At 39.1% G+C, this 26,320-nt stretch overlaps 4 protein-coding genes across 4 annotated transcripts; all 4 read left to right on the top strand.

Annotated features, from left to right (window-relative positions):
• Positions 1 to 3,281: 3,281 nt before the first annotated feature.
• LOC133115377 (interferon a3-like) lies at positions 3,282 to 4,564 on the top strand. Its single transcript, XM_061225257.1, has 5 exons — positions 3,282 to 3,416; positions 3,499 to 3,585; positions 3,948 to 4,097; positions 4,179 to 4,283; positions 4,469 to 4,564. Exons 1-5 carry the CDS (start codon positions 3,282 to 3,284, stop codon positions 4,562 to 4,564), a joined length of 573 nt encoding a protein of 190 aa, XP_061081241.1.
• Positions 4,565 to 10,816: 6,252 nt separating this feature from the next.
• Positions 10,817 to 12,115, top strand: LOC133114925 (interferon a3-like). Its single transcript, XM_061224617.1, has 5 exons — positions 10,817 to 10,951; positions 11,034 to 11,120; positions 11,481 to 11,630; positions 11,712 to 11,816; positions 12,020 to 12,115. The coding sequence occupies exons 1-5, from the start codon at positions 10,817 to 10,819 to the stop codon at positions 12,113 to 12,115; spliced, it is 573 nt and encodes a 190-aa protein (XP_061080601.1).
• A 7,522-nt stretch (positions 12,116 to 19,637) lies between these two features.
• On the top strand, positions 19,638 to 20,937 carry LOC133114924 (interferon a3-like). Its single transcript, XM_061224615.1, has 5 exons — positions 19,638 to 19,772; positions 19,855 to 19,941; positions 20,303 to 20,452; positions 20,534 to 20,638; positions 20,842 to 20,937. Exons 1-5 carry the CDS (start codon positions 19,638 to 19,640, stop codon positions 20,935 to 20,937), a joined length of 573 nt encoding a protein of 190 aa, XP_061080599.1.
• Positions 20,938 to 23,087: 2,150 nt separating this feature from the next.
• Positions 23,088 to 24,810, top strand: LOC133114923 (interferon alpha-4-like). The gene is made up of 5 exons (XM_061224614.1): positions 23,088 to 23,213; positions 23,309 to 23,395; positions 23,513 to 23,662; positions 24,047 to 24,157; positions 24,706 to 24,810. The coding sequence occupies exons 1-5, from the start codon at positions 23,088 to 23,090 to the stop codon at positions 24,808 to 24,810; spliced, it is 579 nt and encodes a 192-aa protein (XP_061080598.1).
• Positions 24,811 to 26,320: the final 1,510 nt, after the last annotated feature.

Raw genomic sequence — 26,320 nt, 5'->3', positions numbered from 1 at the left:
GGACTGGATGCACGAAACAAAACATGCAAAACATACGGTTCCGGATTAGGGAGTAGACATTTGCTTAGTTAGAAGACGTAGTGATAGTTAGAGACAGGTGCGAACACTTCGCTGAAACTAAACGAGTAATCAGGGATAGCATAGGGAGGCGGAGTTATAGAACAGAGCAGAAATACTATGAGATAGCGTTAGTGAGTTAGTTTCGTGAATATTTCTAAACTCCCCAATAAAAGTGATTGTTAGTTAGTTAGTTAGACAGACAGTAAGTGTATTAATCGGACTAGTACTGTACAAAACCTTGATAAGTAGTAGTTAGTAAGAATCAAACAACATTTAACTCTCAAGAAAAAGCAGGATATATATGAGATTGAAATAGTCTATCACCTTAGGCATGATTTGTGTTAAACATTGATACAAGACCAATCCCTTCCTATCACTTAAAAAGAGGCTCACTGGCATGTGTTGAAGTTTGATCAAAATGCCCTTATTGAAAACCAGGAATGATGAAGTTTGATTTAAATACTTTCATTAAAACTGTGAAATGGTTAGAATATAGAATCATGTGCAAAAATACCTTTTCCTAAATGTTACTATATATCTATATACTATATTTCAAATGCTGTTTAGTACTACAATGATACACCATAATGTTTGAAGAATCATTTTTAATGATGTTAAAATGATTAAGTCAGTCCTCACTGTGTGTCTGTTAAAACACATTGAGCTGCAAAGTACAGTTTGTTTTATGAAAGTGCAGAGGACACATAATCAGGTGTTCTTGCACAGAGAACACAGACTCCCCAGATTAATCTGTTTTATTTTAAACTAAATATTTTTTAATGAGCAACTATTGACTCTGAATATTTCTTCAACATCATTGTTGCCAATACAAATTCACCCACGTAAAAGGGACGAGGAGGAAAAGAGACAAAAAATATTTCCTCAACATATGTTGACCCTCCGTGTTTATTGTGCTTAAATTCCGGTTTAAAAATAAGTACAATAATTAAAACTCATTGGTTGAAAATTTGCGCAATGGGTAGCACTGCCGCCTCACAGCAAGGAGGTCCTGGGTTCGAATCCCCGTCGGCCGGGGCCTCTCTGTGTGGAGTTTGCATTTTCTCCCGGTGTTCACGTGGGTTTCCTCCCACAGTCCAAAGACATGCAGGTTAGGCTGATTGAAGAGTCTAAATTGCCTGTGGGTATGAGTGTGTGAGTGAATAGTGTGTGTGTGCCCTGCGATGGACTGGCGACCTGTCCAGGGTGTATTCCTGCCATTCGCCCAATGTATGCTGGGATAGGCTCCAGCCCCCCTGCGACCCTGTTCAGGATAAGCCGGTTAGGATAATGAATGAATGAATGAATGAATGAATGAATGAATGAATGAATGGTTGAATGGTTGAAAATTGGTTCTAATTGCCACAGCCAATGGGGTGGCACGTCAGCGCGTTCATAGAGAAGGGGCAGGGATAGTCAGTGTTGTTTTTTGAGGGCGCTGTTGCTACTGCAATTCCTCTCTTTACCATTGGATGTCCGAAATTACCAATTGTACCTTTAATTTCAGCGTATTTACAGCCATATCGGGTGATCAGTGTGGGAATTACATGCCTTTTTCATACATTGAAAGGCCGAAAAGTAATTGTTGAACAGTTGGCTTCTCAGCCGTTTCTGATTAGTCTGGTGAATTCAATAGCTTCCTTGGTGCAGTTATAAGAACGCTTTCTGTATCTAGCCTTGATTCTCGGCTTTTGATTGTCTTTGAGGTCTGTGATTGGAGATTGTCAGAATGAGGGCCAGAGTTGTGCCAATGACAGTCAAGGAAGCCCGTTGTCATCCGGGTAGAGTATTACTCAAATTACAGGATATGATCGCAAAATACGAAATCTCAAGAGAAGTTTAAACATTTACGCGTGGTCCGCATTTTACCACAATATTTTGGGCAGGACTTCATCAGAATCCTCGCGTAATGAAACTAACCACTTCAATCAACTGACACTTAACCTAACGTTAATTCGAATCCCATTATAGCAGTCAAAAGAGAAAGAAATGTCCTGGGGGGAATTTACTCATGTTGGGCACTTTCCTTCTTCAATAGAAAAATACATTTTCCTCGCACACCTGCATTCCAATTTAGACCACCAGAATAAACTACTTTACTTTTACTTTTTGATTCCGCATATCAAATGCAACCATTTGTGCAAAAATAAATATAATAATAATAGTAGAAATATTCTGCATTCTAATTTACACCACCAGAATAAATAACTTTTCTTATTTTAATAAATGTATAAATAGTATGAATATTTTTAATATAATGACAATATCATGATAACCTGCACAATGTCTGCTGGGGAAAAAGCTTTCGGAGTTGTCCAATACTTGTTTTAAATACAAATCTCAGAAAAATATACCTCAGACATACACAAGTTATGAGAAATTGTGTTCTCATTCGTAAGACGATAACTTACATACATATGAGTTACATTTGTGAATTCATAGAAGATCCGGCCTGTTCAGTTTTCCAACATCTAATTTAACGTCGAAAAGAAATGATTATTTAAATGCCCTTATTGAAGGAATTCAAAGGGATTCTTAAAAATATATCAGATATAGTAGAAATATTATTCACATAATTAATGATGAACTGCACAGTTTTTGCTGGAAAGAGAGCTTTCTGAGTTGTCCTATACCTGCATTAAACACAAATTCAAAAGAAATTCTCATAAAAAATATATACCTCTTAATTTGACAAGTTATGAGAAATTGTGTTCCCATTCGTAAGTCGATAACATAAATTCATATTAGTTACATATGGCAGTTCATAGCAGATGGGGCCTGTTCAGTTTTCCAACATCAAATTTAACATCGAAAATATATCATGATTTAACAGACATTTAAAGCACTAACGCGTGGTCTGCATTTTAACACAATATTTTGGGCAGGACTTCATCAGAATCCTCGCGTAATGAAACTAACCACTTTAATCAACTGACACTTAAGCAAACGTTACCTAACGTTAATTCGAATCCCATTATAGCAGACAAAAGAGAAAGTAATTTCCTCACGGGAATGTTTTAATAAATAATTAATACTACTCTATTCATAAAAAATAAAAAAAGTATTTTCCACTTTTAACCCCAAAGATCCCACGCAGTAAGCTACTAAACCACATTCAAGAAAGTGGTTAAAAAAAGTCCAAAAGAGCTCGATAAATATGGTGCCAATCAGCACTAGTCATCTGTTGCAACAGATACACACAAGCGCTTTTTTAATCACTGAAAATGTGTATGCTGAAGTTCTGGAGCATCTGCGCGGTTCTGCTCTTCTTGGACCACTCCCTCTCACTGCAATGCAAATGGACGCAGTATAAACTGGGGAAACTAAATGCAGAATGCATTCAGCTTCTGACCGACATGGTGAGGACAATTTAATATTCTATTGTCTCAATGGACTTCTCTGAGCTTTTCTGTGCCTATAATGGACACAATTCCCTTACAGGGCGGAAGTTTTCCAGCCGAGTGCCTGAAAGAAAACGTCAAACTCATGTTTCCAGAGGGTGCCTACGACACCACGAGCGAGCCTCAGGTAGTTTGGCAATCTCAGGAATTATATAAATGCAATATATGATTATGTGAATATGATCCGATGCAAGCCAGGATTCAATCAACACTCATCCTTAACTTTGACGAATAGGCCAAAAAACTAATTCAAGAAGGCAACCATTTATATTGATGATGTTTAACGCGTACAACGTTCCGATGGCACCATTCGCTAAGCTACTTAGGAGCACAGACTCTAAGTACGTATATTTGTATTTCAGTTAGGACAAATTATTTTAACAAAGCCTTAGGCTATTTTATTTTGAAAGTGCGTGAAGAATTATACCGCTGTCGAAACTGTTTATTAGCTGTAATTTGCTTTACGCATATCCATCATTTGTTTTCCAGAATTCTGATGCTGCATCAGTAGCATATGATGCTCTGAGAGACGTGGAAAAGATCTTCTACAATGACCTGTCTTCCACAACTTGGGATCCTGAAAAGCTTGAGCTCTTGAAAAATCTGCTGTCCCGTCAAACTGAAAACTTGGAGCAATGCGTAAGTACGCGGTCCTCACGGTGTATTGTATACACATCCTACACGCCTTCCTGCTTTCATTATCTTCTTTGTTTCATTAAGGTTGGAAGCAAGATGACATCCACCGGGGATGGAACGCGTCCCTCAGACGACAACGGGAGGCTGAAGTCATACTTTGAAAGACTGAATACGCTTTTAAAAGAAAAGGTATCCAAACATGTTCATCCTAACATACAAATGTCAACTGCATTATCCTAGAAATGTGGCCTGTTTAACTGTTCCTGTGGAAATTTACGCAAATATATATACTAATAACTTTTATTTTCATGAAAAATGAATTGAATTACGCATTAATATTGAAGCTGGACCTGGTTTCATCAAACGTTTCCTAGAGCCAGAGCGCATGCGCATGGGAGGTTGTGAGGAAGGAAGTTCGTCACAGCTTGGAGAAGCTCCAACAGTTTTTGGAAAGAAGAAAGAAACAGTGAGCGAAGCTACTCACCGGAGAACCACGGACTGATCCACAGAACACATGGGACTGCATCTGAACAAAATTCGTTTTGGGAAAACATTATTTGATCACTGATTTATTTATGTATTTATATTAATTAATTTTGTTATTTATTTGAAAATTATCTCATATAATCTATTTTGCTAATAAATTTTGAATACTTTTTCAAACTGTGCGATTTTGCTGCATATTATACACTAATGCATATTTCCTGCTTCTATTGTATCCTCCAAAATGATTCACATCCTCGACAAAAAGTAAGAAAAAACAACGAAAGTACGGAGCTGTATTTCAGCTCTGTGGAATGTGAAATATTCTACGTGAATGATTATCTAGAATGAACAGAAATGAAACTTTTGTCATGAATATATTAGCAGACATGTCAAACATATGCACAACCCTGGTTATGGTACTTGGGGCATCCTCCCTTTGCAACGACAACACGACGGGGTCATCTTATGTTGTGTTTAATGGGACTGGAAAACATATCGGAGGCACTGATCAATCCTCCACACATCATCATCCAAGACCATTTATATCCTTGGGTGTACACTTGCACACTGCTCTCCAATTCAAGTCTCTCCCGACAATTCATCAGGTTCAAGTCCGCAAACAGAGGTGGACGTTGGAAAACACGAATAAATGATGCGGTTGTCGTTGAGTAAAATCCCTTACCAGACATATTGCCGAAAGGTCCAGCCAAATGATAATTTATCTTTCCTGAATCGAGAATATCGTTTCTTCTCTTAAGGTTCATGATATTCACCGGATATTAGAAAACTGGCTTTATCAGCATACAGGCTTTATCAGTGCTACTGTTGGAGAGATGGGTGTTTGTGGCCTATATTTTCATGCCATGACATTAGATATAGGCCACAAACACCCATCTCTCCAACAGTAGCACTTCATCTCCGATGCATGTCCACCTCTCCCAGTTCTTTAGTGGTATCCTTGGCCCTTCATTTCCGACTCGACAGATTTTTCTGGGCTTCCACGGTTCCTGTTGGTGACGGCCTGGTTACGTAGAGGAACCATTTCATTAAACTTTCCCTCCGCTAAGTGAAGCACAAGAACGTTTTATGAATTAAATATTTCATGGAAATAATTACCAAAAATAAAACAAACTGCACCATATGCATCGTCTATCTGTTTTACGGTTAAGAAGTGGAATTGGAAAAACTCGAAAACGGAATCCCTGCGGTTTCTTCTTTGATAAACTTTCCCTGATTCGTTCACTTTGGTTACATCTTTGGCTAGTAATTTTCACTTTTCATACACATGTGTCTTTAAAGTATAAAAACCGCAGCAGGACATGAGTTCGGGAGTCAGACCACATTGCGGGAAGATCAAGGACAGTCTACCACAAAGGTAACGAATTATTGTTTAATATGCTTCGTAGTCATTGCGCTTCATTTTCCAGGGCCAAATATTTGAATGTGTCGATATTCTTTTGATACAGGTCATCCATCACATCATGAACATGACACCCGAGAACATCGCCTGGCTGTGCGCCCTGCTCTGTGTGTCACAGGTTTTGAGTGCGCCGATAAATTGTCGTCTGGATGGAACCCGAATTCAGACCTGCTACAATCTTCTAAAAGACATGGTACATTTTAAAACACGTATTCTCATATCCTCTCTTAACCACGCTGACGTGAAGAAAGAGTTATTGGTCATCCTTGCCCCGTCTTTCTATTTTAGGGGGGCACTTTCCCACGAGAATGCATCAATGAGAATGTCCTCATAACTTTTCCAGGGTCCGCTTTTGCGTCCAATGGAACCGCTGAGGTAAGAGCGCGCTCTCAAACCTGCGGCCTTCACCTGAGGCTGACGGAACGAACATGTCGCAGTTAAGTCCACCTGCACCGCGCTCTTCCATCATGATGATCCCTTTCCCCACCACAGCAGAACGACAGCGTCCGGACTGCCGTTTATCAGACTCTGCACAGCATCAACTCCCTGTTTGAAAACCACGACTTACCGACGGAGTGGGATGAAATGAAGTTAGACGACTTTCAAAATATCATCAACGACCTGGTTGAGAAAAACAAATGTGTAAGTGCCCACTAAAATACTGAAATGTATTAATTATAGCTATTCCGTATATGTTTAGGCTACATTTGTCAGCTGTAGGCGTCACATATTCGTGAAATTGCCATGAACCTCCTGAGACCCATGCAGGAGAAAAAAAAAAGAGTATTTTACATAATACAAGTTTTTGGATGCAGTCAACATATATATATATTTTTTTTTTTCAGTTTTCATTTGAGGTTAAATAGGAAATTTGCCATCTTTAATAATTTATCTGGGTCAGATCCACGATTGTATTTGAAGTTAGGTGGTGAAAATACAATAGGCAGTAAAGTCTGCTGTTATCTGAATTAAATAAGGATAAAAAAAATAATGCGTCTTTTCGGTGGGTCGTGGATGCTAATTTCAGCTGGAACGAAGCAAGCCAGAGAGTGACGGTTCTGACCACACCGACGTCTCTGCCAGAACTGCGACACTCAAAAACTATTTTGAGAGACTGACAGCGGTTTTACAAGAGAAGGTATGCTCAAAATCATACATTCACCAAACATTTGACATCATTTCCAATTAAACCAGTCTTGTTACACTGAAAAAAGTGAGACGTTAGATCACCTTGAAAAAAACGTAAACACTCTGAAAACAGATCAGCGTGTGTAATTTTTCTAACACACGTCCACGTCTAGTTATAAGGACAACACATTTTCTGTTGCTTTCAACACAGTCTGTTAAAAATTATATTGGTAACACGTTAATTGTATATTTATATCATACACGGAGTAACTTTAACACAAAATGTGTTTCAAGGAGCAGAAGAGTACAGTAACACAAGAGTGTCGAAAATGCATTTTGAGAGAGTTCAATGGCCACATTTAAAATCTTTCACCCGAGACAACTTGGATACATTTAAGTACGTATACTCGTTCATTTTATAAATTCAATTTAACTAAGTTGAGTCCAATTCGAGTTTTTAGATGTGAGCACACGAAAAATAACGTCAATCCAACGTTTGAGGTTTTTCAGGGATACAGAAAATATTAACGGTCTCTCCTCTCTCCTCAGAACTCTTTCTGCGCGTGGGAAGTCGTGCGGAACGAGCTTGTCCGCACCCTGCTTTTCATCCTCGAACACAAGTCAGACAGCTTGCTTTGGCCGAAAAGAACATGAGCTCCATGGATCTGACATCGACAGTGCCTTCAGTATTAATTTGAATATTTATGAATTTATTTATTGATTAATGTATTCTTTTATTTATTCGTACAAACATGCGAAACATATATTTTCTTCAGTTTTCATGTATTTATTTACATAAATGTAAAACGTGTTTTCTACTGTATTTATTTATTTCTTATTTATTTGCAAAATCTTTTATATTTACTAAACTTAATAAAGTGCATGAATTTCATTGTGAAGAGCCTTCTTTGTCATTGTTCTCACGGTGTGCGGTTTACTGCAGAGCGGAAACATGAGCTCATGCTTGGAGGACAGGCTAGAGATAACATTTTGAGAGCGGAAGCACATTCTCAAATTGTCACTCATTTTTCCAATGGCATGATCACATAATTAATTTCAGATATTTATCAGGGGTCGATAGAAAATAACCATGAAATAATATAAGTCTGTACGTGACCTATTAGGTTCAGCACTATGAACAGTCCACTAGAACAAAACACAAGTCATATTTTAGCTCCCATTTGACGGTAAATCTTATTGCCATGCGTAAAAATAGAACCCTTGAATCTGCAGAATAGGATGGGTCACTTCAAATGCAGATACCTTTGCGGGAAATATGATTGAAAACCATATAGACTGAAAATTGATGCTGTCGCGCACAACTCTCCATGAAGTTGCGAAGAGGGAGTCAACTCGCCTCGTTTCCGTGAATTTGGGTAAATCTTCTGTCCATATCTTTTAAAAAAGCACGTGGGGGAAACGCAAGAGCAATACCCACATTTTTTTTTTCCAAAACATTTCACGGCAACTCATTACAAAACAAGAAATGGCAATTAGAGAAGAAGTAGCCAACGAATTGAGTGTTGCCATCAAAATTTTTCATTTTTAAGTGAAATAACCCGCATACAACGTAATGCATGTGACATTTCCGCTTTCGGTTTCCATTTCTCTTCTGGTTTCCTGTTTACAAATTCTACACTCCAGACACAGAGTGGCCGAATTCCAAATGGAAAAAGCTGACTGCGCTAAACCCTTCCGTTTAATCAAGAAAAAAATAATAATAAAATGATTTTTAAAAATAATAAAACTGCTAGGAGATTAAAAGTCGCGGTGTTCAATATTATGACAACATACCAACCTACAGTCCAGTCCGAAAGCATTTGTACAGTGGTACAATTACTGCATTGCCTCTGTACTCCAGCATATTAGATTTTAAATGAAAAAAAGTACATGAGATTGAAATAGAGTCTTTTACCTTTAAAGGTACCATACGCAATATGTGTTAAACATTGATACAATACCATTGTAAATCCCTTCTTATCATTGAAAAAGAAGCTCACTGACATGACTCAGAGCCTGTGTGAACTGTCCTTAAATTCCGGTTTAAAAATATGTACAATAATTAAAACTCATTGGTTGAAAATTCGTTATAATTGCCACAGTCAATTATAATTGTCACAGTCAATTGCCACACGTCAGCGCGTTCACAGAGAAGGGGGAGGGATAAACAGTGTTGTTGTATGAGGGCGCTGTTGCAACTGCAATTCCTCTCTCTACCTTTGGATGTCCGAAATTACCTATCGTACCTTTAATTTGAGAGTATTTACAGTCATATCGGGTGATCGGTTTGGGAATGCCTTTTTATACATTGAAGGGACGAAAAGTCATTGGACAGTTGGCTTCTCAGCCGTTTCTCATTAGGAGAATTCAATAGCTTCCTTGGTGCAGGTATAAGAACGCTTTCTGTATCTATTCTTGATTCTTGGCTTCTGATTGTCTTTGAAGTCTGTGATCGGAGATTGTCAGAATGAGGGCCAGAGTTGCGCCAATGACAGTTGTCATCCGGGTAGAGTATTACTGAAATTACAGGATATGATCGCAAAATATGAAATCTCAAGAGAAGTTTAAACATTTACGTGTGGTCTGCATTTTACCACAATATTTTGGGCAGGACTTCATCAGAATGCTCACAAAATGAAACTAACCACTTTCATCAACTGACACTTAACCTACCGTTAATTCGAATTCCATTATAACAGACAAAAGAGAAAGAAATGTCCTGGGGGGAATTTACTCATGTTGGGCACTTTCCTCCTTCAAAAGAAAAATACATTTTACACACCTGCATTCCAATTTAGACCACCAGAATAAACTACTTTACTTTTACTTTTTGATTCCGCATATCAAATGCAACCATTTGTGCAAAAAGAAATATAATAATAATAGTAGAAATATTCTGCATTCCATTTTAGACCACCAGAATAAACGACTCTACGTTTTTTGATTCCGCTTATCAAATACAACCATTAGTGCAAAAAAATACAATAATAATAATTGTAGAAATATTATTAACATAATTAATGATGAACTGCACAGTTTTTGTTGGAGAGACAGCTTTCTGAGTTGTCCTATACCTGCATTAAATACAAATTCAAAAGAAATTCTGATAAAAAAATATACCTCTTCATTTGACAAGTTATAAGAAATTGTGTTGTCATTCGTAAGTCGAAAACATAAATTCATATGTGTAACATGTGGCAGTTCATAGCAGTTCCGGCCTGTTCAGTTTTCCAAAATCAAATTTAACATCGAAAATAGATCATTATTTAACAGACATTTAAAGCATTAACGCGTGGTCTGCATTTTACCACAATATTTTGGGCAGGACTTCATCAGAATCCTCGCGTAATGAAACTAACCACTTTAATCAACTGACACTTAAGCAAACGTTACCTGACGTTAATTCGAATCCCATTATAGCAGACAAAAGAGGAGGTAATTTCCTGACGGGAATGTTTTCATAAAGAATTAATACTACTCTATTCAAAAAAATAAAATAAAAACCCACTTTTAAGCCCAAAGTTCCTATGCAGTAAGCTACTAAACCACATTAAAGAAAGTGGTTAAAAAAGTCCAAAAGAGCTCGATAAATATGGTGCCAATCAGCACTAGGCATCAGTTGCAACAGATACAATCGCATTTCATTGATCTGCTCTACTGCACACAAGCGCTCATTTAATCACTGAAAATGTGTATGCTGAAGTTCTGGAGCATCTGCGCGGTTCTGCTCTTCTTGGACCACTCCCTCTCACTGCAATGCAAATGGACGCAGTATAAACTGGGGAAACTAAATGCAGAATGCATTCAGCTTCTGACCGACATGGTGAGGACAATTTTATATTCTATTGTCGCAATGGACTTCTCTGAGCTTTTCTGTGCCTATAATGGACACAATTCCCTTACAGGGCGGAAGTTTTCCAGCCGAGTGCCTGAAAGAAAACATCAAACTCATGTTTCCAGAGGGTGCCTACGACACCACGAGCGAGCCTCAGGTAGTTTGGCAATCTCAGGAATTATATAAATGCAATATTTGATTACGTGAATATGATCCGATGCAAGCCAGGATTCAATCAACACTCATCCTTACCTTTGACGAATAGGCCAAAAAACAAATTCAAGAAGGCAACCATTTATATTGATGATGTGTAACGCGTAAAACGTTCCGATGCCACAATCAGCGACTTAGGAGCACAGAGTCCAAGTACGTTTATTTGTATTTCAGTTAGGAGAAATTATTATTTCAACAAAGCCTTAGGATATTTTATTTTGAAAGTGCGTGAAGAATTATACCGCTGTCGAAACTGTTTATTAGCTGTTATTTGTTTTACGCATATCCATCATTTGTTTTCCAGAATTCTGATGTTGCATCAGTAGCATATGATGCTCTGAGAGACGTGGAAAAGATCTTCTACAATGACCTGTCTTCCACATCTTGGGATCCTGAAAAGCTTGAGCTCTTGAAAAATCTGCTGTCTCGTCAAACTGAAAACTTGGAGCAATGCGTAAGTACGCGGTCCTCACGGTGTATTGTATACACATCCTACACGCCTTCCTGCTTTCATTATCTTCTTTGTTTCATTAAGGTTGGAAGCAAGATGGCATCCACCGGGGATGGAACGCGTCCCTCAGACGACAACGGGAGGCTGAAGCCATACTTTGAAAGACTGAATACGCTTTTAAAAGAAAAGGTATCCAAACATGTTCATCCTAACATACAAATGTCAACTGCATTATCCTAGAAATGTGGCCTGTTTAACTGTTCCTGTGGAAATTTACGCAAATATATATACTAATAACTGTCAATGCGCAATACCATTTTATTTTCATGAAAAATGAATTCAATTACGCATTAATATTGAAGCTGGACCTGTTTTCATCCAACGTTTCCTAGGGCCAGAGCGCATGCGCATGGGAGGTTGTGAGGAAGGAAGTTCGTCACAGCTTGGAGAAGCTCCAACAGTTTTTGGAAAGAAGAAAGAAACAGTGAGCGAAGCTACTCACCGGAGAACCACGGACTGATCCACAGAACACATGGGACTGCATCTGAACAAAATTCGTTTTGGGAAAACATTATTTGATCACTGATTTATTTATGTATTTATATTAATTAATTTTGTTATTTATTTGAAAATGATCTTATATAATCTATTTTGCTAATAAATTTTGAATACTTTTTCAAACTGTGGGATTTTGCTGCATATTATACACGAATGCATATTTCCTGCGTATATAGTATCCTCCAAAATGATTCACATCCTCGACAAAAACTAAGAAAAAACCACGAAATTCCGGAGCTGTATTTCCGCTCTGTGGAATGTGAAATATTCTACGTGAATGATTATCTAGAATGAACAGAAATGAAACTTTTGTCATGAATATATTACCAGACATGTCACACATATGCACAACCCTGGTTATGGTACTTGGGGCATCCTCCCTTTGCAACGACAACACGACGGGGTCATCTTATGTTGTGTTTAATGGGACTGGAAATCATATCGGAGGCACTGATCAATCCTCCACACATCATCATCCAAGATCATTTATATCCTTGGGTGTACACTTGCACACTGCTCTCCAATTCAAGTCTCTCCCGACGATTCATCAGGTTCAAGTCCGCAAACAGAGGTGGACATTGGAAAACACGAATAAATGATGCGGTTACCAGACATTGCCGAAAGGTCCAACCTAATGATAATTTATCTTTCCTGAATCGAGAATATCGTTTCTTCTCTAAAGGTTCATGATATTCACCGGATATTAGAAAACTGGCTATATCAGCATACTGGCTTTATCAGTGCTACTGTTGGAGAGATGGGTGTTTGTGGCCTATATTTTCTTGCCATGGCATTAGATATAGGCCACAAACACCCATCTCTCCAACAGTAGCACTTCATCTCCGATGCATCTCCACCTCTCCCACTTCTTTAGTGGTATCCTTGGCCCTTCATTTCCGAATCAATAGATTTTCTGGGCTTCCACGGTTCCTGTTGGTGACGGCCTGGTTACGTAGAGGAACCATTTCATTAAACTTTCCCTCCGCTAAGTGAAGCACAAGAACGTTTTATGAATTAAATATTTCGTAGAAATAATTGCCAAAAATAAAACAAACTGCACCAGATGCACCTTCTATCTGTTTTACGGTTAAGAAGTTCAGTTGAAAAACTCGAAAACGGAATCCCTGCGGTTTCTTCTTCGCTTTACTTTCCCTGATTCGCTCACTTTGGTTACATCTTAGGCTAGTAATTTTCCGCAAGCGGAGGTAGACATTGGAAAACACTAATTAATTATGCGGGTTTTCGTTGAGTAAGATTCGCTACGAGACATATTGCTGAAAGGTCCAGTCTAATGATAAATTATCTTTCCTTAATCGAGAATGTTTTTTCTTCTCTTAAGGTTCATGGTATTTATCGGATATTGGAGAACGGGCTTCATCAGCATACATCTTCAATCGCAGTTTCGCACAAACAAGGACAATACCACATTTATAGTTCATATTTACATGCCATGACATTAGATATAGGCCACAAACACCCATCTCTCCAACTGTAGCATATCATCTCCGATGCATCTTCACCTCTCCCAGTTCTTTAATGGGATCCTTGGCCCTTCAAATTCGACTCGAGAAATCTTCTTCAACGGTTCATGGGCTTACACGGTTCCTGTTAGTGACGGCCTGGTTACGTAGAGGAACCATTTAATGAAACAAAGTTTCCCTCCGCTACCTGAAGCACAAGAACGTTTTATCAATAAAATATTTCATGGAAATAATGACCAAAAATAAAGCAAACTGCACCAGATGCACCGTCTATCTATTTTAACGTTAAGAAGGGGAACTGAACAACTCGAAAAGGGATGCCCTGCGGTTTCTTTGGTGAACCTTCCCAGTTACGTTCACTTTCATGAAATATGTGTTCAATTCTTTCACTTTTCATACACATGTATCTTTAAAGTATAAAAACCGCAGGAGGACATGAATTCGGGAGTCAGACCACATTGCGGGAAGATCAAGGACAGTCTACCACAAAGGTAACGAATTATTGTTTAATATGCTTCATAGTCATTGCGCTTCATTTTCCAGGGCCCAATATTTGAATGTGACGATATTCTTTTGATACAGGTCATCCATCACATCATGAACATGACACCCGAGAACAGCGCCTGGCTATGCGCCCTGCTCTGTGTGTCACAGGTTTTGAGTGCGCCGATAAATTGTCGTCTGGATGGAACCCGAATTCAGACCTGCTACAATCTTCTAAAAGACATGGTACATTTTAAAACATGTATTTTCATATCCTCCCTGAAGTTTGCTGACATGAAGAAAGACTTATTGGTCCTCCTTTCCCCGTCTTTCTATTTTAGGGGGGCACTTTCCCAGGAGAATGCATCAATGAGAATGTCCTCATAACTTTTCCAGGGTCCGCTTTTGCGTCCAATGGAACCGCTGAGGTAAAAGCGCGCTCTCAAACCTGCGGCCTTCACCTGAGGCTGAGGGAACGAACATGTCGCATTTAAGTCCACCTGCACCGCGCTCTTCCATCATGATGATCCCTTTCCCCACCACAGCAGAACGACAGCGTCCGGACTGCCGTTTATCAAACTCTGCACAGCATCAACTCCCTGTTTGAAAACCACGACTTACCGACGGAGTGGGATGAATCTAAGTTAAACAACTTCCAAAATATCATCAACGGCCTGGTTGAAAAAAACAAATGTGTAAGTGACCACTAAAATACTGAAATGTATTAACTATAGCTATTCCGTATATATTGAGGCTACATTTGTTAGCTGTAGGCGTCACATATTTTGATCATTCGTGACCTTCAGCACGCACTGGAGCGGTTTGCAGCCGAGTGTGAAGCGGCCGGGATGAGAGTCAGCACCTCCAAGTCCGAGGCCATGGTTCTCTGCCGGAAAACGGTGGATTGCTCCCTCCGGGTTGGGAACGAGTCTTTGCCCCAAGTGAAGGAGTTCAAGTATCTCGGGGTCTTGTTCACGAGTGAGGGTAGAAGGGAGCGTGAGATCGACAGGCGGATCGGTGCAGCGTCAGCAGTAATGCGGGCGTTGCACCGGACCGTTGTGGTGAAGAAGGAGCTGAGCCGGAAGGCGAAGCTCTCGATTTACTGGTCGATCTACGTCCCAACCCTCACCTATGGTCACGAGCTTTGGGTAGTGACCGAAAGAACGAGATCGCGTATACAAGCGGCCGAAATGAGCTTCCTCCGTAGGGTGGCCGGGCTCAGCCTTAGAGATAGGGTGAGGAGCTCGGACATCCGGAGGGAGCTCGGAGTAGAGCCGCTGCTCCTTCGCGTCGAAAGGAGCCAATTGAGGTGGTTCGGGCATCTGATCAGGATGCCTCCCGGGCGCCTCCCTTTGGAGGTTTTCCGGGCTCGTCCAACTGGGCGGAGACCCCGAGGGAGACCCAGAGCCCGCTGGAGAGATTATATATCTCTCCTGGCCAGGGAACGCCTCGGGATCCCCCAGGAGGAGCTAGAATGCGTTGCTGGGGAGAGGGACGCCTGGAATACCCGGCTTTGCCTACTGCCCCCGCGACCCGACTCCGGATAAGCGGGTGACGATGGATGGATGGATGGATGGTGAAATTGCCATTAACCTCCTGAGACCAATGCAGGAGGAGGAAAAAAATACATAATACAAGTATCTTGGATGCAATCATAATATATATTTTACTTTTAGTCCTCGTTTGAGGTTCAATAGGAAATTTGCCATCTTTAATAATTTATCTGGGTCCAGATCCACGATTGTATTTGAAGGTTGATAGTGAAAATACAATAGGCACTTAAGTCTGCTGTAATCTGTATGAAATAAGGATAAAAATAATAATGATTGTGTTCGGTGGGTCATGGATGATTATTTCAGGTGGGACGAAGCAAGCCAGAGAGTGACGGTTCTGACCACACCGACGTCTCTGCCAGAACTGCGACACTCAGAGATTATTTTGAGAGACTGGCAGCGGTTTTACAAGAGAAGGTATGGTCGAAAGAATAAGAAACCACCACAAAATCATACATTCACCAAACATTTGACTTCATTCCCAATTAAACCAGTCTTGTTACAGTGAAAAAAGTGAGACGTTAGATCAACTTGAAAAAACCAATTCACTCAACAGATCAACGTGGGATTTTTTAACACACGTCCGTGTCTAGACATAAGGACAACACATTTGCTGTTGCTTTCAACACAGTCTGTTAAAAATTCCATTTGTAACACGTGTATTGTATATTGGTATCATACAAGTAGTAACTTTAACACAAAATGTGTTTCAAGGAGCAGAAGAGTATAGTAACACAACAAGTGTGTAGAAAATGCATTTTGAGAGTGTTCAATGGCCACATTTAAAATCTTTCATCCGAGACAACTAGGTTCCATTTAAGTACGTATACTCGTTCATTTTTTTGATTCAATTTAACTAAGTTGAGTCCAATTCGAGTTTTCAGTGATACAGAAAATATTAACGGTCTCTCCTCTCTCCTCAGAACTCTTTCTGCACGTGGGAAGTCGTGCGGAAGGAGCTTGTCCGCACCCTGCTTTTCATCCTCGAAAAAAAGTCAGACAGCTTGCTTTGGCCGAAAAGAACATGAGCTCCATGGATCTGACATCGACAGTGCCTTCAGTATTAATTTGAATATTCATGAATTTATTTATTGATTTATGTATTATTTTATTTATTCGTACAAACACGCGAAACATATTTTCTTCTGAATTCATATATTTATTTCCATTAATGTAAAACGTGTTTTCTACTGTATCTATTTATTTCTTATTTATTTGCAAAATCTTTTATATTTCCTAAACTTAATAAAGTGCATGAATTTCATTGTGAAGAGCCTGCTTTGTCATTGTTCTCACGGTGTGCGGTTGCCTGCAGAGCGGAAACATGAGCTCATGCCTGTATGACAGCCTAGAGATGCCATTTTGAGAGCGGAAGGACATTCTCAAATTATCACTCATTTTTCCATTATATAATTCATTTCAGATAGTCATAATAGAAAAAAAAAGATCAATGAAATAACATAAGTCTCTTCGTACGGGAGCTAAGTTTCAGCACGATGAACAGTTTACAGGAACAAAGCTACACACGTCATATTTTAGTTGCCATCTACTCTTCTATGCCGGAGAACCCTCGATTCTGCAGATATTCAAATGCAGATACTTTTTGGGGAAATATGAATGAAAACCATAAGGACTGAAAATTGATGCTGTCGTGCACAACTCTCCATGAAGTTGCGAAGAGGGAGTCAACTCGCTCCGATTCCTTGAATTTGGGTAAATCTTCTGTCCATATTTTTTTTAAAGCACGTGGGGGAAACGCAAGAGCAATGCACAAATATTTTTTTCCAAAATACATCACGGCAACAAATTACAAAACATGAAATGGCAATTAAAGAAGTAGCCAACGAATCGAGTGTTGCCATCAAAAATGTTAATTTTGAAATCAAATTAGCCACATACAACTTAATGCATGTGACATTTCCGCTTTCGGTTTCTATTTCTCTTCTGGTTTCCCGTTCCCAAATTCTACACTCCGAACTCGGAGTGGCCGAATTCTGAACGGAAAAAGCTGACTGCGCTAAACCCTTCCGTTTAATCAAGAAAAAAACTGCAAGGAGATTAATAGTGGCGGTGTTCAATATTACGACAACATACCAACCTACTATCCAGTCCGACAGCATTTGTACAGTGGTACAATTACTGTTTTGCCTCTGTACTCCAACATATTAGATTAGAAGTGAAACAAAGTGTATGACATTGCAATAGAGTCTATCACCTTGAAAGGCACCATAGGCAAGATTTGTGTTAAACATTGATACAAGACCAATCCCTTCCTATCATTGAAAAAGAGGCTCACTGGCATGTTGACTCATCCTCTGCTTGTGTTTATTGTCCTTAAATTCCGGTTTAAAAATATGTACAATAATTAAAACCCATTGGTTGAAAATTGGTTCTAATTGCCACAGCCAATTGGGTGGCACGTCAGCGCGTTCATAGAGAAGGGGCAGGGATAATCAGTGTTGTTTTCTGAGGGCGCTGTTGCTACTGCAATTCCTCTCTTTACCATTGGATGTCCGAAATTACCAATTGTACCTTTAATTTCAACGTATTTACAGCCATATCGGGTGATCAGTGTGGGAATTATATGCCTTTTTCATACATTGAAAGGCCGAAAAGTAATTGTTGAACAGTTGGCTTCTCAGCCGTTTCTGATTAGTCGGGTGAATTCAATAGCTTCCTTGGTGCAGTTATAAGAACGCTTTCTGTATCTAGCCTTGATTCTCGGCTTCTGATTGTCTTTGAGGTCTGTGATTGGAGATTGTCAGAATGAGGGCCAGAGTTGTGCCAATGACAGTCAAGGAAGCCCGTTGTCATCCGGGTAGAGTATTACTCAAATTACAGGATATGATCGCAAAATACAAAATCTCAAGAGAAGTTTAAACATTTACGCGTGGTCCGCATTTTACCACAATATTTTGGGCAGGACTTCATCAGAATCCTCGCGTAATGAAACTAACCACTTTAATCAACTGACACTTAACCTAACGTTAATTCGAATCCCATTATAGCAGTCAAAAGAGAAAGAAATGTCCTGGGGGGAATTTACTCATGTTGGGCACTTTCCTTCTTCAATAGAAAAATACATTTTCCTCGCACACCTGCATTCCAAATTAGACCACCAGAATAAACTACTTTACTTTTACTTTTTGATTCCGCATATCAAATGCAACCATTTGTGCAAAAAGAAATATAATAATAATAGTAGAAATATTCTGCATTCTAATTTACACCACCAGAATAAATAACCTTTCTTATTTTAATAACTGTATAAATAGTATGAATATTTTTAATATAATGAAAATATCATGATAACCTGCACAATGTCTGCTGGGGAAAAAGCTTTCGGAGTTGTCCAATACTTGTTTTAAATACAAATCTCAGAAAAATATACCTCAGACATACACAAGTTATGAGAAATTGTGTTCTCATTCGTAAGACGATAACGTACATACATATGAGTTACATTTGTGAACTCATAGAAGATCCGGCCTGTTCAGTTTTCCAACATCAAATTTAACATCGAAAATATATCATGATTTAACAGGCATTTAAAGCACTAACGCGTGGTCTGCATTTTAACACAATATTTTGGGCAGGACTTCATCAGAATCCTCGCGTAATGAAACTCACCACTTTAATCAACTGACACTTAAGCAAACGTTACCTAACGTTAATTCGAATCCCATTATAGCAGACAAAAGAGAAAGTAATTTCCTCACGGGAATGTTTTAATAAATAATTAATACGACTCTATTCATAAAAAATAAAAAAAGTATTTTCCACTTTTAACCCCAAAGATCCCACGCAGTAAGCTACTAAACCACATTAAAGAAAGTGGTTAAAAAAAGTCCAAAAGAGCTCGATAAATATGGTGCCAATCAGCACTAGGCATCAGTTGCAACAGATACACACAAGCGCTCATTTAATCACTGAAAATGTGTATGCTGAAGTTCTGGAGCATCTGCGCGGTTCTGCTCTTCTTGGACCACTCCCTCTCACTGCAATGCAAATGGACGCAGTATAAACTGGGGAAACTAAATGCAGAATGCATTCAGCTTCTGACCGACATGGTGAGGACAATTTAATATTCTATTGTCTCAATGGACTTCTCTGAGCTTTTCTGTGCCTATAATGGACACAATTCCCTTACAGGGCGGAAGTTTTCCAGCCGAGTGCCTGAAAGAAAACGTCAAACTCATGTTTCCAGAGGGTGCCTACGACACCACGAGCGAGCCTCAGGTAGTTTGGCAATCTCAGTAATTATATAAATGCAATATATGATTATGTGAATATGATCCGATGCAAGGCAGGATTCAATCAACACTCATCCTTAACTTTGACGAATAGGCCAAAAAACTAATTCAAGAAGGCAACCATTCATATTGATGATGTTTAACGCGTAAAACGTTCCGATGGCACCATTCGCTAAGCTACTTAGGAGCACAGACTCTAAGTACGTATATTTGTATTTCAGGTAGGACAAATTATTTTAACAAAGCCTTAGGCATTTTATTTTGAAAGTGCGTGAAGAATTATACCGCTGTCGAAACTGTTCATTAGCTGTCATTTGTTTTACGCATATCCATCATTTGTTTTCCAGAATTCTGATGCTGCATCAGTAGCATATGATGCTCTGAGAGACCTGGAAAAGATTTTCTACAATGACCTGTCTTCCACAACTTGGGATCCTGAAAAGCTTGAGCTCTTGAAAAATCTGCTGTCCCGTCAAACTGAAAACTTGGAGCAATGCGTAAGTACGCGGTCCTCACGGTGTATAGTATACACATCCTACACGCCTTCCTGCTTTCATTATCTTCTTTGTTTCATTAAGGTTGGAAGCAAGATGGCATCCACCGGGGATGGAACGCGTCCCTCAGACGACAACGGGAGGCTGAAGCCATACTTTGAAAGACTGAATACGCTTTTAAAAGAAAAGGTATCCAAACATGTTCATCCTAACACACAAATATCAACTGCATTATCCTAGAAATGTGGCCTGTTTAACTGTTCCTGTGGAAATGTACGCATGTATATATACTAATAACTGTCAATGCGCAATACCATTTTATTTTCATGAAAAATGAATTCAATTACGCATTAATATTGAAGCTGGACTTGTTTTCGTCCAACGTTTCCTAGAGCCAGAGCGCATGCGCATGGGAGGTTGTGAGGAAGGAAGTTCGTCACAGCTTGGAGAAGCTCCAACAGTTTTTGGAAAGAAGAAAGAAACAGTGAGCGAAGTTACTCACCGGAGAACCACGGACTGATCCACAGAACACATGGGACTGCATCTGAACAAAATTCGTTTTGGGAAAACATTATTTGATCACTGATTTATTTATGTATTTATATTAATTTATTTTGTTATTTATGTGAAAATTATCTTATATAATCTGTTTTGCAAATAAATTATGAATACCTTTTCAAACTGTGGGATTTTGCTGCATATTATACACGAACGCATATTTCCTGCGTATATAGTATCCTCCAAAATGATTCACATCCTCGACAAAAACTAAGAAAAAACAACGAAAGTACGGAGCTGTATTTCAGCTCTGTGGAATGTGAAATATTCTACGTGAATGATTATCTAGAATGAACAGAAATGAAACTTTTGTCATGAATGTTTTACCAGACATGTCACACATATGCACAACCCAGGTTATGGTACTTGGGGCATCCTCCCTTTGCAACGACAACACGACGGGGTCATCTTATGTTGTGTTTAATGGGACTGGAAAACATATCGGAGGCACTGATCAATCCTCCACACATCATCATTCAAGACCATTTATATCCTTGGGTGTACACTTGCACACTGCTCTCCAATTCAAGTCTCTCCCGACCATTCATCAGGTTCAAGTCTGCAAACAGAGGTGGACATTGGAAAACACGAATAAATGATGCGGTTACCAGACATTGCCGAAAGGTCCAACCTAATGATAATTTATCTTTCCTGAATCGAGAATATCGTTTCTTCTCTAAAGGTTCATGATATTCACCGGATATTAGAAAACTGGCTATATCAGCATACTGGCTTTATCAGTGCTACTGTTGGAGAGATGGGTGTTTGTGGCCTATATTTTCTTGCCATGGCATTAGATATAGGCCACAAACACCCATCTCTCCAACAGTAGCACTTCCTCTGCGATGCATCTCCACCTCTCCCAGTTCTTTAGTGGTATCCTTGGCCCTTCATTTCCGAATCAATAGATTTTCTGGGCTTCCACGGTTCCTGTTGGTGACGGCCTGGTTACGTAGAGGAACCATTTCATTAAACTTTCCCTCCGCTAAGTGAAGCACAAGAACGTTTTATGAATTAAATATTTCGTAGAAATAATTACCAAAAATAAAACAAACTGCACCAGATGCACCTTCTATCTGTTTTACGGTTAAGAAGGGGAATTGAAAAACTCGAAAACGGAATCCCTGCGGTTTCTTCTTTGCTTAACTTTCCCTGATTCGCTCACTTTGGTTACATCTTTGGCTAGTAATTTTCCGCAAGTCCGCAAACGGAGGTAGACATTGGAAAACATTAATTCATTATGCGGGTTTTCGTTGCGTAAGATTCGCTACCAGACATATTGCTGAAAGGTCCAGTCTAATGATAAATTATCTTTCCTTAATCGAGAATGTTTTTTCTTCTCTTAAGGTTCATGGTATTTATCGGATATTGGAGAACGGGCTTCATCAGCATACATCTTCATTCGCAATGTCGCACAAACAAGGACAATACCACATTTATAGTTCATATTTACATGCCATGACATTAGATATAGGCCGCAAACACCCATCTCTCCAACTGTAGCATATCATCTCCGATGCATCTCCACCTCTCCCAGATCCTTGGCCCTTCAAATTCGACTCGAGAAATCTTCTCCAACGGTTCATGGGCTTACACGGTTCCTGTTAGTGACGGCCTGGTTACGTAGAGGAACCATTTAATGAAACAAAGTTTCCCTCCGCTACCTGAAGCACAAGAACGTTTTATCAATAAAATATTTCATGGAAATAATGACCAAAAATAAAGCAAACTGCACCAGATGCACCGTCTATCTATTTTAACGTTAAGAAGGGGAACTGAACAACTCGAAAAGGGATGCCCTGCGGTTTCTTTGGTGAACCTTCCCAGTTACGTTCACTTTCATGAAATATGTTTTCAATTCTTTCACTTTTCATACACATGTATCTTTAAAGTATAAAAACCGCAGGAGGACATGAATTCGGGAGTCAGACCACATTGCGGGAAGATCAAGGACAGTCTACCACAAAGGTAACGAATTATTGTTTTTTATGCTTCATAGTCATTGCGCTTAATTTTCCAGGGCCCAATATTTGAATGTGACGATATTCTTTTGATACAGGTCATCCATCACACCATGAACATGACACCCGAGAACAGCGCCTGGCTGTGCGCCCTGCTCTGTGTGTCACAGGTTTTGAGTGCGCCAATAAATTGTCGTCTGGATGGAACCCGAATTCAGACCTGCTACAATCTTCTAAAAGACATGGTACATTTTAAAACATGTATTTTCATATCCTCTCTGAAGTTTGCTGACATGAAGAAAGACTTATTGGTCATCCTTTCCCCGTCTTTCTATTTTAGGGGGGCACTTTCCCAGGAGAATGCATCAATGAGAATGTCCTCATAACTTTTCCAGGGTCCGCTTTTGCGTCCAATGGAACCGCTGAGGTAAGAGCGCGCTCTCAAACCTGCGGCCTTCACCTGAGGCTGAGTGAACGAACATGTCGCATTTAAGTCCACCTGCACCGCGCTCTTCCATCATGATGATCCCTTTCCCCACCACAGCAGAACGACAGCGTCCGGACTGCCGTTTATCAAACTCTGCACAGCATCAACTCCCTGTTTGAAAACCACGACTTACCGACGGAGTGGGATGAATCTAAATTAAACAACTTCCAAAATATCATCAACGGCCTGGTTGAAAAAAACAAATGTGTAAGTGACCAATAAAATACTGAAATGTATTAACTATAGCTATTCCGTATATATTGAGGCTACATTTGTCAGCTGTAGGCGTCACATATTTTGATCATTCGTGAAATTGTCATTAACCTCCTGAGACCAATGCAGGAGGGGAAAAAAAGTATTTTAGATAATACAAGTGTCTTGGATGCAATTAAAATATATATTTTACTTTAATCCTCGTTTGAGATTCAATAAGAAATTTGCCATCTTTAATCATTTATCTGGGTCCAGATCCACGATTGTATTTGAAGGTTGATAGTGAAAATACAATAGGCACTTAAGTCTGCTGTAATCTGTATGAAATAAGGATAAAAATAATAATTGTGTTCGGTGGGTCATGGATGATTATTTCAGGTGGGACGAAGCAAGCCAGAGAGTGACGGTTCTGACCACACCGACGTCTCTGCCAGAACTGCGACACTCAGAAATTATTTTGAGAGACTGGCAGCGGTTTTACAAGAGAAGGTATGGTCGAAAGAATAAGAAACCACCACAAAATCATACATTCACCAAACATTTGACTTCATTTCCAATTAAACCAGTCTTGTTACAGTGAAAAAAGTGAGACGTTAGATCAACTTGAAAAAACCGAATTCACTCTGAAAACAGATCAGACTGTGTAATTTTTGTAACACACGTCCGTGTCTAGACATAAGGACAACACATTCAACACAGTCTGTTAAAAATTCCATTTGTAACACGTGTATTGTATATTGGTATCATACAAGTAGTAACTTTAACACAAAATGTGTTTCAAGGAGCAGAAGAGTATAGTAACACAACAAGTGTGTAGAAAATACATTTTGAGAGTGTTCAATGGCCACATTTAAAATCTTTCACCCGAGACAACTAGGATACATTTAAGTACGTATACTCGTTCATTTTTTAAATTCAATTTAACTAAGTTGAGTCCAATTCGAGTTTTTAGTGAGCACACGAAAAATAACGTCAATCCAACGTTTCAGGTTTTTCAGTGAGACAGAAAATATTAACGGTCTCTCCTCTCTCCTCAGAACTCTTTCTGCGCGTGGGAAGTCGTGCGGAAGGAGCTTGTCCGCACCCTGCTTTTCATCCTCGAACACAAGTCAGACAGCTTGCTTTGGCCGAAAAGAACATGAGCTCCATGGATCTGACATCGACAGTGCCTTCAGTATTAATCTGAATATTTATGAATTTATTTATAGATTTATGTATTTTATTTATTCGTACAAACATGCGAAACATATTTTTTCTGTATTCATATATTTTTTTACATGAATGTAAAACGTGTTTTCTACTGTATTTATTTATTTATTTATTTATTTATTTATTTATTTATTTATTTATTATTTAATTTAAAATCTTTTATATTTACTAAACTTAATAAAGTGCATGAATTTCATTGTGAAGAGCCTGCTTTGTCATTGTTCTCACGGTGTGCGGTTGCCTGCAGAGCGGAAACATGAGCTCAGCCTAGAGATGCCATTTTGAGAGCGGAAGGACATTCTCAAATTGACACTCATTTTTTTCAATGTCATGATCATACAATTCATTTCAGATACTCATAATCAGCGGTCGATAAAAAAGATCAATGAAATAACATAAGTCTCTTCATACGGGAGCTAAGTTCCAGCACGACGAACAGTTTACAGGAACAAAGCTACACACGTCATATTTTAGCTGCCATTTTAGCTGCCATCTATTCTCAGAGGTTTCTCTATGGGAAGAAGATTGGCATAGAGAACCCTCGAATCTGCAGAAAAGGATGGGTGACTTCAAATGCAGATATTTTTTGGGGAAATATGAATGAAAACCATAAGGACTGAAAATTGTTGCTGTCGCGCACAACTCTCCATGAAGTTGCGAAGAGGGAGTCAACTCGCTCCGTTTCCTTGAATTTGGGTAAACCTTCTGCCCATATCTTTGAAAAAGGCACGTGGGGGAAATGCAAGAGCAATGCACAAATATTTTTTCCAAAATACATCACGGCAACAAATTACAAAACATGAAATGGCAATTAGAGAACAAGTAGCCAACGAATCGAGTGTTGCCGTCAAAAATGTGAATTTTGAAGTCAAATAAGCCACATACACCGTAATGCATGTGACATTTCCGCTTTCGGTTTCTATTTCTCTTCTGGTTTCCCGTTTCCAAATTCTACCCTCCGAACAGAGAGTGACCGAATTCTGAATGGAAAAAGCTGACTGCGCTAAACCCTTCCGTTTAATCAAGAAAAAAACTGCAAGGAGATTAATAGTGGCGGTGTTCAATATTACGACAACATACCAACCTACTGTCCAGTCCGACAGCATTTGTACAGTGGTACAATTACTGTTTTGCCTCTGTACTCCAGCATATTTGATTTTAAATGAAACAAAATATATGAGATTGCAAGAGTCTATCACCTTTAAACGCACCATAGGCATGATTTGTGTTAAACATTGATACAAGACCAATCCCTTCCTATCACTTAAAAAGAGGCCACTGGCATGTGTTGAACTTTGATCAAAAGGCCCTTATTGAAAACCAGGAATGATGAAGTTTGATTTAAATACTTTCATTAAAACTGTGAAATGGTTAGAATATAGAATCATGTGCAAAAATTCCTTTTCCTAAATGTTACTATATATCTATATACTATATTTCAAA

Source organism: Conger conger, chromosome 16, assembly GCF_963514075.1.
Source record: "Conger conger chromosome 16, fConCon1.1, whole genome shotgun sequence".
Taxonomy (NCBI): Eukaryota; Metazoa; Chordata; class Actinopteri; order Anguilliformes; family Congridae; genus Conger; species Conger conger.
Note: the sequence above shows the minus strand (reverse complement) of the source record. Positions and strands in the feature narration are given on the sequence as shown.

Coding starts and splice junctions, on each gene's coding strand:
- LOC133114924 (XM_061224615.1), top strand. CDS start 19,638: ATGTGTATGCTGAAGTTCTGGAGCATCTGCGCGGTTCTGCTCTTCTTG. Junction 19,942..20,302: donor ACACCACGAGCGAGCCTCAG/GTAGTTTGGCAA, acceptor TTTGTTTTCCAG/AATTCTGATGCTGCATCAGT. Junction 20,639..20,841: donor ATACGCTTTTAAAAGAAAAG/GTATCCAAACAT, acceptor AACGTTTCCTAG/AGCCAGAGCGCATGCGCATG.
- LOC133114923 (XM_061224614.1), top strand. CDS start 23,088: ATGACACCCGAGAACAGCGCCTGGCTGTGCGCCCTGCTCTGTGTGTCA. Junction 23,396..23,512: donor CGTCCAATGGAACCGCTGAG/GTAAGAGCGCGC, acceptor TCCCCACCACAG/CAGAACGACAGCGTCCGGAC. Junction 24,158..24,705: donor CAGCGGTTTTACAAGAGAAG/GTATGGTCGAAA, acceptor CTCTCTCCTCAG/AACTCTTTCTGCGCGTGGGA.
- LOC133114925 (XM_061224617.1), top strand. CDS start 10,817: ATGTGTATGCTGAAGTTCTGGAGCATCTGCGCGGTTCTGCTCTTCTTG. Junction 11,121..11,480: donor ACACCACGAGCGAGCCTCAG/GTAGTTTGGCAA, acceptor TTTGTTTTCCAG/AATTCTGATGTTGCATCAGT. Junction 11,631..11,711: donor CTGAAAACTTGGAGCAATGC/GTAAGTACGCGG, acceptor TGTTTCATTAAG/GTTGGAAGCAAGATGGCATC.
- LOC133115377 (XM_061225257.1), top strand. CDS start 3,282: ATGTGTATGCTGAAGTTCTGGAGCATCTGCGCGGTTCTGCTCTTCTTG. Junction 4,098..4,178: donor CTGAAAACTTGGAGCAATGC/GTAAGTACGCGG, acceptor TGTTTCATTAAG/GTTGGAAGCAAGATGACATC. Junction 4,284..4,468: donor ATACGCTTTTAAAAGAAAAG/GTATCCAAACAT, acceptor AACGTTTCCTAG/AGCCAGAGCGCATGCGCATG.